Source organism: Oryzias latipes, chromosome 1 (assembly GCF_053564925.1).
Source record: "Oryzias latipes strain Hd-rR chromosome 1, Olatipes_Hd-rR_3.1".
Taxonomy (NCBI): Eukaryota; Metazoa; Chordata; class Actinopteri; order Beloniformes; family Adrianichthyidae; genus Oryzias; species Oryzias latipes.
In genome coordinates, this window is record NC_136237.1 from 25,978,970 (window position 1) to 25,991,206 (window position 12,237).

General features: G+C 37.4%; 1 protein-coding gene across 2 annotated transcripts; it reads left to right on the top strand.

Annotated features, from left to right (window-relative positions):
* The first annotated feature begins 808 nt into the window (after positions 1 to 808).
* LOC144991049 (PC4 and SFRS1-interacting protein-like) lies at positions 809 to 12,187 on the top strand. 2 transcript variants are annotated; one of them, XM_078944727.1, is made up of 17 exons: positions 809 to 888; positions 1,251 to 1,343; positions 1,434 to 1,510; positions 5,018 to 5,156; positions 5,921 to 6,010; positions 6,955 to 7,047; positions 7,892 to 7,951; positions 8,031 to 8,091; positions 8,296 to 8,389; positions 8,523 to 8,703; positions 8,801 to 8,883; positions 9,401 to 9,450; positions 9,566 to 9,636; positions 9,824 to 9,925; positions 9,994 to 10,195; positions 10,852 to 10,959; positions 11,662 to 12,187. In XM_078944727.1, exons 2-16 carry the CDS (start codon positions 1,272 to 1,274, stop codon positions 10,956 to 10,958), a joined length of 1,482 nt encoding a protein of 493 aa, XP_078800853.1. In that variant the 5' UTR covers positions 809 to 888; positions 1,251 to 1,271; the 3' UTR covers position 10,959; positions 11,662 to 12,187. The 2 variants fall into 2 exon arrangements, with proteins under 2 accessions (XP_078800853.1, XP_078800843.1); XM_078944717.1 differs by having other exon boundaries at positions 10,852 to 12,187.
* The last annotated feature ends 50 nt before the right edge of the window (positions 12,188 to 12,237 follow it).

Genomic DNA, 12,237 nt, shown 5'->3' on the forward strand with positions numbered 1-12,237 from the left:
TAATCAAAATCAGCCATTACTTTTGAGTTGCTGATTAACAGAATTATTAAAAAAAAAAAACGAATGAAATAGGGCTGGACAGAAATGATGGTACCCATAACTTAATATTTTGTTGCACAACCTTTTGAGGCAATCACTGCACTAGACAGCCCGCTGAACCTTTTTTCTTCAATGATTTGTGATCTTCACTGGTGTCCATGGACTACATGAAATCCTCTCCAGCTTTATCCAAATTTATCATGGTAGGGAGAAAACGTCAATGTACGGGTGGGGTCATTTAACAAGGGTTAATAAACTTTTGTCTTTCAAAAAAAACAAAAAACTTCAGCGTCATCAATGCATGCCTACTATTCTTCTTTTACTGCTACGGTAACGAACACTTTTCCCACGTGAGGGATCCACAAAATATTTCTGATTTTGATATTACAGGATGAGTCTTGGCTTTATAATTACAAATTTGGTCCTTGTCTCAATTAGTCCAGTTTCTTATCTGACTCGCCTTTCATTCTGTTCAAGTTAAGTGTTAATGCAATGTAAATTTCAAAAGTTATTTTTATTTTGATGAGACTACATCAGAAATTAGGGTTTACAAACATGTTTCAACAGATGGTCCTAACTATAACTGTGTTATAGTCTGGTGGTCTCTTTTTTAACATCTACTTATGTACTGTAGAAAATAAATAAATAAAAATTTGAGAAATGTTCCTGGCATTTATTTTATGAAAAATACATTTTTTTTGTTCTACTTGTTTTTGCTAAATGTTCGTGCATTTGAGCACTTTCGGCAACGGACCATTGAAACACCCCTAATTGAAACCATGTGATGGTACAGTCTGTTGAGGTTCCGCGCGGGAGCAGAAAACGTGCATCCGGCGGAGAAAGGAAGAGGTAGGTAGCGGTGCATTTTCACATAAAATATACATTTTTGAAGAACCTGCCGTACTATTAGGTGTCGCAAACACCGTCCTTGATTCTTGAATCGTAAAGACAATTTACACCAGTTAGTTAAGAAATCCCCATGCAGACAAGCTAGCTAGCTCCTAGCTGTTCATTGCTGATAAAGCCACCGTAAACAACCCTTCCATTGCACCTTAATGTATTTAAGAAATGTTTAAGCATTTAAGCTTTACTAACATTGCATGTTTAAAATTTCTGTTGTGAACATCGCTGCCACACGGTCTACGCGTTCGTGTCAAACCATTAACGAAGCAGAATTTCATCGCATTTTGGCGTGTTTATTTATTCTCCAGCTTCTCATCACGTCCGGCAGCATGGCTCAAGACTGGAAACCAGGGGACCTTATTTTTGCTAAAATGAAGGGGTATCCTCACTGGCCTGCAAGAGTAAGTCCAAAGCAAATATAAAACAACTCGACACTTTTCTATCATTTAGCAAAACGCCGGTGTGTGGAATATCAACTGTTGTCTTTCCAGATCGATGAGGTCCCGGATGGGGCTGTAAAGCCATCCAACGTCAAGTACCCCATATTTTTCTTTGGCACCCATGAAACGTAGGTGAAACACCCTTTTGATGGCTTTGCACCCATTTATGTAGAGCAGTGTACAACATTTATCTTGCTTATGAGTTTGCTTTTAAGTGACAACAAAATATTAAATCTCAAAGGAAGAAAAAACGATTTTACTTCAGAACAGTTCATGTTTAATCTTATTCTGTTCAAGTCAAAATGCAAAAACTCAAACTTTGCACAATTGTAATGCAGTTCAGACACAGATGTTCTTTTCACAAATGAGATTTAGAAACACACTTTCACTTGTTACAACTCATTTTCTTTTCATTCATTTATTTCTTCACTTTAATGAAAATATTAATGGTTCAAAATGTTTGTTGTACAATATTGAAAGTTTTCATGATTGGAAAGGAGCAGAATTGAAGAATACAATTCTTATAATTGTCTGTTCCCTTTTAAACATTGCATCATATTTACATTTCTCACACATCACCATGTACAGTTCAAATAAACACAGTAAATCCATTCCCTTCATTTACTACATACATTCAACTATCAAGTTTGTACAATCTAATTTGTTTAGTTTTATACATCCGTTTAAATTGAATAATGTTTTAACAATCTTTTAACTGAATCTCCTGGGAATTTCACATTTTTACCCCTGCTATAGACAAACACTTTTGCTTTAGTGTTGTTCGAGCAAACTGTGGTTTGAAATCAAATCTTCTGCTATGATTTTCATCTGCTGTAGTAAAACTAAAAAGCTTGTGTAAGTCTTCTGTTAAATCTCTGTTTCTGCAATTCAATTACATTTTTAAATTTCAATATACCTGGTTTAGTGAAAAGTTCATTTGTGTGATCTCTAACTTTAGCTTTGTGAATACTTGGAATAGCTCTCTTTTGTAATAGAATTAAGGCCATTCTATTAGTTTCATATGTATTTCCCCACACTTCAATACAATATGTAAAATGAGGTCAAACCAAAGAGCAATATAACATGTGCATAATATGACATGGTCAAATAGATTTGGATTTGTTCACTGCATGACTCACTGCATGATACTTTGACTCTTTCCATTAGGTGACAGATAGATAGATAGATAGACAGATAGATAGATAGATAGATAGAATTTATTCCAGACTCATGGTCCAATCAGTAAAAAGGAGTACACAAACCCACCACATTTAAAAAGAAATACACGAGCTGAGGTACAGTGTATAGTTACAATTAATAAAAAAGTTAATAAAAAATACTTAATAAAAAACTAGATTAATTAACAAGGATAAGAATAAATACCAAGATAAAAAGATTACATATACATACCACACTATAAAACCTTAATTACAAAGACAAGTAAAAAGACAGTCCCTCCAGTGTTTCCATAGATTTGACCGGAAACGTATTGCACTAAATCTAATGTTGCTTATAGCCAGGATGAGAGTATTCTCTGAAGCGTTTAATCTGCAGATACATTTGAACATCAGCGAGCGCATGTAAGCCCAGAGAGTGTTAATTCTGAGTGAAACGAAAAGCTCACTAGCACTTGTCCTCCTTGGCTTATTAAAAAGCACTCTTAGAGCATCATTGTACGCCACCTGCAGCCTTCTCATACTGGCACTTTTATAATTCGCCCAAAGATGAGCTGTATACAGAGGAGTGCAAATAGCTTTACATAATGTCACCTTGACTCCTTCTGTACACATACCAAACTTTCGGGAAAGAGTGTTGGCTTGGCCATATACCACACGACACTGCCTGTAGATGTCTGCGTCATCTGACAAGTCCTCCGAAATGATGTGCCCAAGATACTTGATCTTATTAGTACACACAAGCACAGCATCTGACAGGTAAAAATCAGGGAATTTTTGGTTTTTGTCTTCTTTTGTCCGAGAGATCACAATCAGACTTTTTTGTGCATTAAAAATGATGTCATTATCAAGCCCATAAGCTGAACAGATGTTTAGCAATTGTTGAAGGCCACCAGTACTTGGACTCAACACAACTATATTGTCAGCATACATCAAATGGTTGATAATTAGATCTCCAGCCACACAGCCAGTGCGACAGGCATTAAGTTTAAGAGACAATTCATCCAAATATAAATTAAACAAAATAGGAGAGAGAATGCCCCCTTGTCTCACCCCGTTGGTGGATTTAAAAGGTTCTGACACCTGGTTTCCCCATTTAACCTGCATTGTCTGTTGAGCATACAAATATACCAGAATACGCACCACACATTTGGGTACACCTCTCTTCGTCAGTTTCATAAATAATTTCTTATGATTTAGCCTGTCAAATGCTTTAGAGACATCTAAAAAACACAAAAAACAGAGGAATTTAGACTCCTATATTTGTGAATCATTTCTTTAAGAGAATATATACACATGTCAGTACCAAGCTTTTCTTTAAACCCAAATTGATTGTGAGTCGTTTTCACAAACTCTGTAATCATGTCCAGCAGGATTATTTCAAAGAGTTTAGATAATATACTAGCCAGAGCAATTGGTCTGCAGTTTTCAGTGCAACCAATCTTTCCAGCTTTGTTTTTTAACACTGGTACTAGCATTACAGCTATCATAGAATCTGGTAAAAATCCATGAACAAGAAAAGGTGTAAAGCACATGGCAAGTAGTGGAGCTACCCTTGTACTGGCAAACTTCACATGCTCAGAAGATACCCCATCAAGTCCAGTAGCTTTGTTATTAGACAGTCTGGAGATGGCTTGGTGAACATTATGTGTTGTGATTATACCAGTGGTATCAGCATCATTGGCTACATAAATATCACTCTGGACACATTTAAATATTCTTATGTAGTGTTGTCGCCATAGCTCTAAAATATTTTCAGTGCCAGAGGCCCCGTCTACCACAGAGGGAATTGTTTTTATGCCAGCAGTATTAACTTTCACTTCTTTCCAGAAGTTTCGACTGTTGTGACAAAATAGATTCCTAGCCATGGAGTCAGCTCTCATTGCCTGGTCGTTTTTACAAATAAAACGTATTGCATACTTATATCTTGACACTATAGAAATATTATCTTACAGTTTCTGTGGGGAGATCTGGACATAATTACCAGGCTAACCAAGACATAACTTTGATTTGCTATTAAAGTGATTCTTAGTCATAAGAATGTAGTATTAGTGACAACATGATGCTAAGCTGCATTCATTAGAAAGTGATCTTTGAGATGTGTCCTGTTCTTTGTATTTTTGTTCTGTCATGCACTGTTTACCTGGATACACTAAAATACAAAAACAAAACTCTCAGGAAACTCTTTTTGTGTATCCAATGCATCTAATTATTTATTATTAGAAAAGTAATAAATACTTAATGTGGAAGCAAAAAGGACATACAAATATGTCTTTCAAATTCAATGTCTTTCAACAGATACGAACTTGCTGTGTTGTTCCTTTACTTAACCTTTATCTGCTAACAAATGACCGTCTTCTCGCTAAACTGAACATTTTTACATGCACAAACACACACATCTATGTGATGAGGCAGAAGCTACTGAAAGTCTTTTCATACCTGATATTTTCTTTTTTACAGAGCGTTTCTTGGTCCAAAAGACATCTTCCCGTACTTGCTCAACAAAGAGAAGTATGCAAAGCCCAACAAAAGAAAAGGCTTCAATGAAGGATTGTGGGAGATTGAGAATAACCCAAAAGTTGAGCTTACAGCACCCAAGGTGTTTCTTTTGCACTAATTCTTGCTTTAAGGTTCAGGGAGGCTTTGATTGTAAATGAAAGAGTTAACCGGTTCTAGTTTAATTATTCATGTAAATGAACACAATCATAGTTTTGCTAACAGAAATGTTTTTTTTCTTGGCTGTCAGACATTCATCATAACCAGACAGTGTCTATTTTCCACATTAGAACCATTGTGAGGCACTTTAAAACATATAGCATGCTTGTGTTTTTACCATTCTGCCAATAAATGGGTATTTTCTTTTAAATAAATACTTTAAAAAACAAACAAACATGAATTCATGAAAGAAAAATAACAGCTAACAGTTTCTGTGACCCAAGAAACCCTGACAGAAGATCTCAGATTTGACCCAGGATATCATTCTGTCATTTTAAAAACACACAATCTTTTCCATATTCTTATTTCTGTTTTATTGTTTGGTAGTTTTCAAAATGTGTCCATTGATTTCAGATTAAGATAGTTTGTAAACAAATACGGTATTTCAACAAAACTATGAGTTTTCTAAAATGTCTTCTGTCTGTGAAAATCAAATCAATGCATAAAATCATTGCACATGAATTTCTCTAAGAAAAGCTGGTTTGATTGTAGTTAACATTGATCAAACTCCAGTTTGCATCTATCTCATGTTTTAAGCTAAATAATCTAACAATTTATTCCTCCATCATTACTTCACCATTGACACTGTCACCTTATCTGAGCTTTGCAAACATGCACAGATGTTCTGATGAGCGTTATGTTTTTCAGCCGGTTCCCCCCCACTCTTTTATGGAAAAGGACTCAGACAGCAGTCCAGAGGCAGAGGAGGATGCAGGTGACAAAAAAGTCAAATCCAAAGTAAGGTTTAGAAATTCATCTCACTTTTTTCCCCTCAGAGCTTATTTAAATGTGATTTTTACATCCAAATGAATTCCATATGACAGCAGGAACTAGCTGACATGCTGTAGGAATAAGGGCTATAATTAATAGAATCAATAATTTCCAGAATTGATTTAAATGCGATTCACCAGAGCCTGGATTGATTGGATTCAATTTTGACACATTTAGTCATATTTGTCTAGAAATACATTAATAATCTACATATGTTTTTCTATTGACCTAATACAGTTTACATCCTGTATAAATGTAAAACAATAATAAATCAATGAGATTTTTAACTCCATACGGTGTTCCATGGTTTCTCAAATGGAGAAGCTCCAACAAAAATGTACAGATCATTAACAGATTACAAAAATAAATGTTCTGCCTCTTCTGGATGTCTCCTGTTTCTGTTTGGCCACTAGGTAGATGGAGCTCGCGCTTTAGTATTATGATTTATTCCAGAAGATTGGAGACAAAAACTGTGCTTAGACCACAAAAGGTTACTTAAAAAAAACATTTCATTAAAAGTTTGGAAAATTTATGCCTGTGAGTATATAAAGCTGTTCATTTAGTCAGCAAATGTATGTTTAGGAAGACCGAGCGTTAGCATTAGCCGTCCAATGGGAAGTTCCGTTATACGTTATCAAGCTAGAAGGCTTTGGCTTTACTGCTGTTAGGTCACCGTAAAAGGAAAGGCAGAAAAGATCGATCTCTACTTTTACGGATCGATTATTGATCTGTTAATCTTGGATCGATTCAGATCGATTTTTATCAACCCAGCCTTAGTAGAAATGGGACCATTATTCTGCATTAGAATGAATGTCATGTAAGTTTGGATGATGCTGAACAAAAGTTGCTAACTGTTCTCCCTTTGATGACTTCATTAATCCCACCATCCCATGCTGTGTCTCTGCATGCAGGTTCCAGGAAGTGAGGCTGAGCATGAGAATGAAGAGGAGGAGGAGGATGACGAAGAGGAGAGGTGTCTGATATCTGAGTCTCAGAGTCAGGATGTACGTGCTTTGCATGCTGGGATAGCATAAAGTGGTGCAAACCTTTCATCAAAGCGCATGACACTTGCTGATGCTTCAGTCTTTTTTAATAATATGTCAGTTATTGCTGGCAGCCACAAAGAACTGTCTGTTTCTAGCCTTGGTGTCTTTTCTTTATCAAAGCTTGTATTCTATACATGGGTTGTTTAGGCTTTTGGTATTTTTTAAAAATAGTTCTTCTTTTTATTGTCTTACTAAGGAGCCCGTGAACTGACATGGGTAAAATAATAAATATCTTGTTCCCACACTATAATTAATTTGTGTGAATGAAATGATTAGTCATTCATAAACATGGATGTGAGCAATAGTTATATTTACAGCAGACACCTTCACATTTCTGTCTGTGTGTCTCATTACATTGCATGGAAGACACGGATGATGTTTAGAGATCAGATTTATACATTTTAAAAAGCTCTACAAAAGCATTATACTCCTTAGCAGTCATTTTACATCAGAAGGCTAGTTGGTACATGCCACATGGGATATGTGTGATGCATGATGGGATACAGCTCCACTGTTATGCACCAGCTAAACACCAGAGGGCGTTGTTGATCTGTAATCAGTCTCAGGCGTCTCCCGTCCTGTTCCTTGTGAGCTGCTGCCCTGCTTGTTCTGCAGCTAACCCTGCTTCAGCAAATGCTGGTGAGCTGGATTGAGAGTTCCCATTTTCTGCGTGACTGAGCTCACCTGATCCAGGTGACCAGTTATAAATGCAGCGGGGTTAGCTGCAAAGCATGCAGGGCAGTAGCTCACAAGGAACAGACGGGAAGAAGACAATTTAATCATTAATAATTTAATCTTTCAGGGATCATCTCAGAAAGAATCAACAGATGCTTCAAAAGCCAAGAGAGGAAGAAAGAAAAAGGTTGGTCATGAACATTTCTACTTTTGTCTCTATGAAAGAGTTGGAAATCTTTCTAAGGAGAACATTAACTACTTTCCAGAGTGACTCAGAACAAGAAAATGAAAAAGATGAAGCCCCTGCAAGTCCTGTTAGTCCGTCTGGTAAGTGTGATGTGCAATGCTGACATCTTCCCGGTGTTAAAAAGGCCCATTGAAGTCCACAGCAGAATAGTTTAGATCTGCTGCAGGAGAATGGAATAACAAACACTAAAAACTCAAAGCAGATTTCAATGAAAATTTCTCATAATTATTGCAATTATCCATAAAGTGGAAGTATTTTCTGAATGTGTTTCTTGGTGTTTTTAGGTGGAGATCCTCTTAAACGACGAGGCAGGAAGCCCAAAAGTGAGAAGTTACATTTGCTTCAGCAACAAGACCATCACGGATCAGGAAGTGAAATGTCAGTACCTCCCAAAAAAGAAGTGCTGCATTTCCAACATACTTCCATATCTAATGTTCAAATGATGCAGACAAATACAAGTGTACAACTGCTGTCCTTCTATGGGTCAGTAAAGCTTTGCATCTTTTCTTAGGGAAACAGCAGAACCAGAGAAGAAGAGGAAGAGGGCATCGGAGGACAAGACCCACAGTGAAGAAGAAAGGAGGAAGAAGAGGGAAGGTAGTAAAGGCAAGGAGTTGGAATGCAAAGAGCCGGAAGCCAAGAAGAAGAGGCAGACCAAAGACGACGGCTCGTCTGGCTCTGACGATGACGAGGCAACTCAGCATGATCACACACACGATGACTTATGCTCATCACATGAAGACATTCTTGGTTAATATTCTCCTGCCATCCATTTTATTTTTATCTTAGGAAAACAAAGGTAATAATAAAAAACAACAAAACTCAGAAATGGACAAAGACGTGCGTCGGCAGAAAGCTGATGAAGGGAAAGAGTAAGTATGTGAAGAATATTCAGTGAAATCTAAAAGCCCCCGTGTTTTTACTTTGTAGTTCAAGCAGAAGTAGTTAGTTCACAATGACTGATAATTCATTTCTTAATGACAGTTATTGATAGTTCCATTTGGACTTAGTTACTAAACTGCTTGATGCAAAAGCAATCAGGTCTTTAGTTGAATAGCGTTCTAATTCAATCAAATTTGATTTAATATTGTGATTTGTTATAGTTTTTTTCCTTTTAGGTAAAGAGTAAAAATCAGTTGTTTGTAAAACTAAAATGTAAATTCTGCATTCTGAGTCTGTATCTGTGCTAGAACTAGGATTACATAAAGGTCACAAATGGCTATTTCATACAATTCAAAGACTTAGATGAGGCTGCAGAGGTGATGGTTATTGAAAAAGCAGAAATGAGAAATGAAACATACATTTTCTCCAATAATGAGACAACTAGTGTCTTATCTTTTGCACTTCCACCTAAACTCTGGATTATGAGAGATTCTTTTTGATTTTCAGACCAAACAAAGACGGCGCAAAGAAAACTGAGGCAGGGGTCAAGAAAAAAGGTGTGCAGGAGTTTAATCTTTTTGGCATTTCAGTTCAGAACCTAAGCGTCTGTCGTCTGAAGTCAGTAAATTTGGTTTTTCTAAGTAATTTGTCTGGTTTCTTTCCTCTACTCAGAGATGTCTACTGACATGAAGCTCCAGAGGCTCCACACGCAGATCAAAATGTCCCTGAAAATAGACAACCCGGTAATTTGTTGAATCTATATCACATGCTAAAACTCCTTTGATCTTTTCAAACCAGAGTGTTACCCTGGAATGAAGGAAAGCATCTTGTGCTGTTTCCTTACAGCTTAACCACATTTCCTTTTCTTTATGTTGACCTGAAATGCACTTTCATTGGTCTGATGTTGGGTCCTGCCTTTCCCCCTACCAGGATGTGAAGAAATGCTTGGATGCTTTAGATGAGATCAGCTCTCTTCAGGTCACGACTCAGCATCTTCAGAAACACAGTGATCTCATTTCCACACTCAAAAAGGTAAACCTCTAAAGAAAATGTTTTAAATCTCATCCCACTGCTGACAAAAAACGGGATTCGTGTTTTAGATCCGCCGATTTAAAGCTAGCCAAGACATAATGGACAAAGCCACCATGCTGTATAACAAGTTCAAGAGCATGTTCCTGGTTGGAGAAGGGGACTGTGTGCTCAGCCAAGTGCTCAACAAGTCTTTAGCTGAACAGCGGCAATACGAGGAAGCAAAGAAAGGGGCGCTGAAGAAAGCTGAGCAAGTCAAAGAAAATGCTGCAGGTACAAAATATAGATTTACTGTTTTCTTTTTGTTACATTCAAATACTTCTGTGAGTTTAGAAACATCCATCTGAATCTCACTTTCTTCTTTGTTGTTGCTGTCTGATTATAACAGTAGGACAGGAACATTTCTCAATTAGAGAAAAATGTCAGTTTTTTAATTAACAAAACAATGCAGGAAACTAAAGTAAAAGAAATTGTGACATTTCATCAAACAAATGGTTTTTTAGAAGTTTATTTGTGCCAAAACAAACTTTGGATGAAAATGTTTTTATAGAAAAAAGGATGTTCTTTAGTGACAAATCAATTATGAGCAGTAAGTCATATCTAAACCAGCCAAAGACCAGAAACCTTTAAAGTGCCTCATGCAGTTTCCTGTCCTCTTCCAGGGGAGATCAGAAGGTCTCTGTGGTTTGCAGGCAGAGGCAGTTCAAAGATTTCCAGCCACATCCTTGCTGGAATTCAGTTTTTCCAACACGGGTCCATAGTTTAGTCAGAGGTCTTTTTTTTGGGTTCAAAGCTTAGCTAATTGGTGTAAAATCATTCACTTGAATGGAAGTCTGGAGTGCTGCATGTGTTATCACATGCTTTTCTTTCTGTGGTAGTTGGAATTGTGAAATGACATTTCATCAAGACTGAAGTGGTGATTGTTTCAGACTCTACTGACAAGGTGACCAACGGTGAGATGAGTCCTGCAGAAAAGAAGGAAGAGATGGAGCAGGAGAAGTTCCTGGAAGACTCCTCAGCAGCAGAAAACCACTGATGTTTGATGGAAAACTTCAGTGTTCAATAAATGGATCCTAAATGTTAAAGGACATTTGTTTTAGCCTTATCCTCTTTTTCCATTAGTGCCTACACTATATTACCAAAAGTATTGGCTCAGCCATCCAAATGATCAGAATCAGTTTTCTAATCACTTAGTCAAACACTTCTGCATAAAGTCAAACACTTCTGCATGCAGACTGTTTTTACAAACATCTGTGAAAGAATGGGCCGCTCTCAGGAGCTCTGTGTATTCCAGAGTGGAACTGTCATAGGACTCCACCTGTGCAACAAATCCCAGTGAGAAATTTTGGTGGTGGAGGAATTATGGTGTGGGCCTGTTTTTCAGGACTTGGGCTTGGCCTCTTAATTCTGGTGAACAGAACTCTGAATGCTTCAGGATACCAAAACATTTTGGACAGTTCCATGCTCTCAACCTTGTGGGAACAGTTCGTAGAGCCAAGACTGAGAGCCAGGCCTTCTCCACCAACATCAGTGTGTGACCTCATTGGAAGAATGGTCCAATATTCCCATAAACACACTCTTCAACCTTCTAGACAGTCTTCCCAGAAGAGATGAAGGTGTAATAGGGGGCTAGGAATGGGGTGGCACTTCAGTTCATGTGGGAGTAAAGGCACGTGAGCAAATACGTTTGGTAATATAGGATATATTTTTGTATCTTTTTTTTTTTTTTTACTCTAGAGGTCCAAAGGCTCAAGAAGAGGCCACCTGAGCATCTGGCTCACCTGCAGAGGTTGGCTGCTGTGCTGACACCACATTTTCTAGAACTGGGTTCCAGATAAAGAGTTGCTGCTTTGAGGTGTCACTACATGAACCAGCAACCCCCCCAATGACTGACTGCATATTTGTTGGAAATAAACTTGTAGACACCTTATTATGTTACCTTACATAGTTAACCCACAGCAGAAATGAGTGAATGTGCAGAATGTTTGTGATCAGGAACCTGATTGGTCTGTTAGAGCCGTGCACTTCCTGTTTTTGGATGCATGGTTTTTCCTGCTGAATCTGCTCTGGCCTTCAGTTCACATGATCTGGAATTCATGAGAATGTCTGAACGGTTGCTGGATGAGCACTTTGATGGATGTACAACTGTGGAACTGCCAAAGTCAAAGCTATTTTTTTAAACCATGTACAAGTTTTGTTTTCAACGTAGATGTACTTAAGACTTGTGTTTGTGTCCTTCTGAAATAAAGTCATAACATTCTTATTTTGCCTCACAGTAAATCCCTAAACTAAAATTTTAACCTAAGGTGACCCCA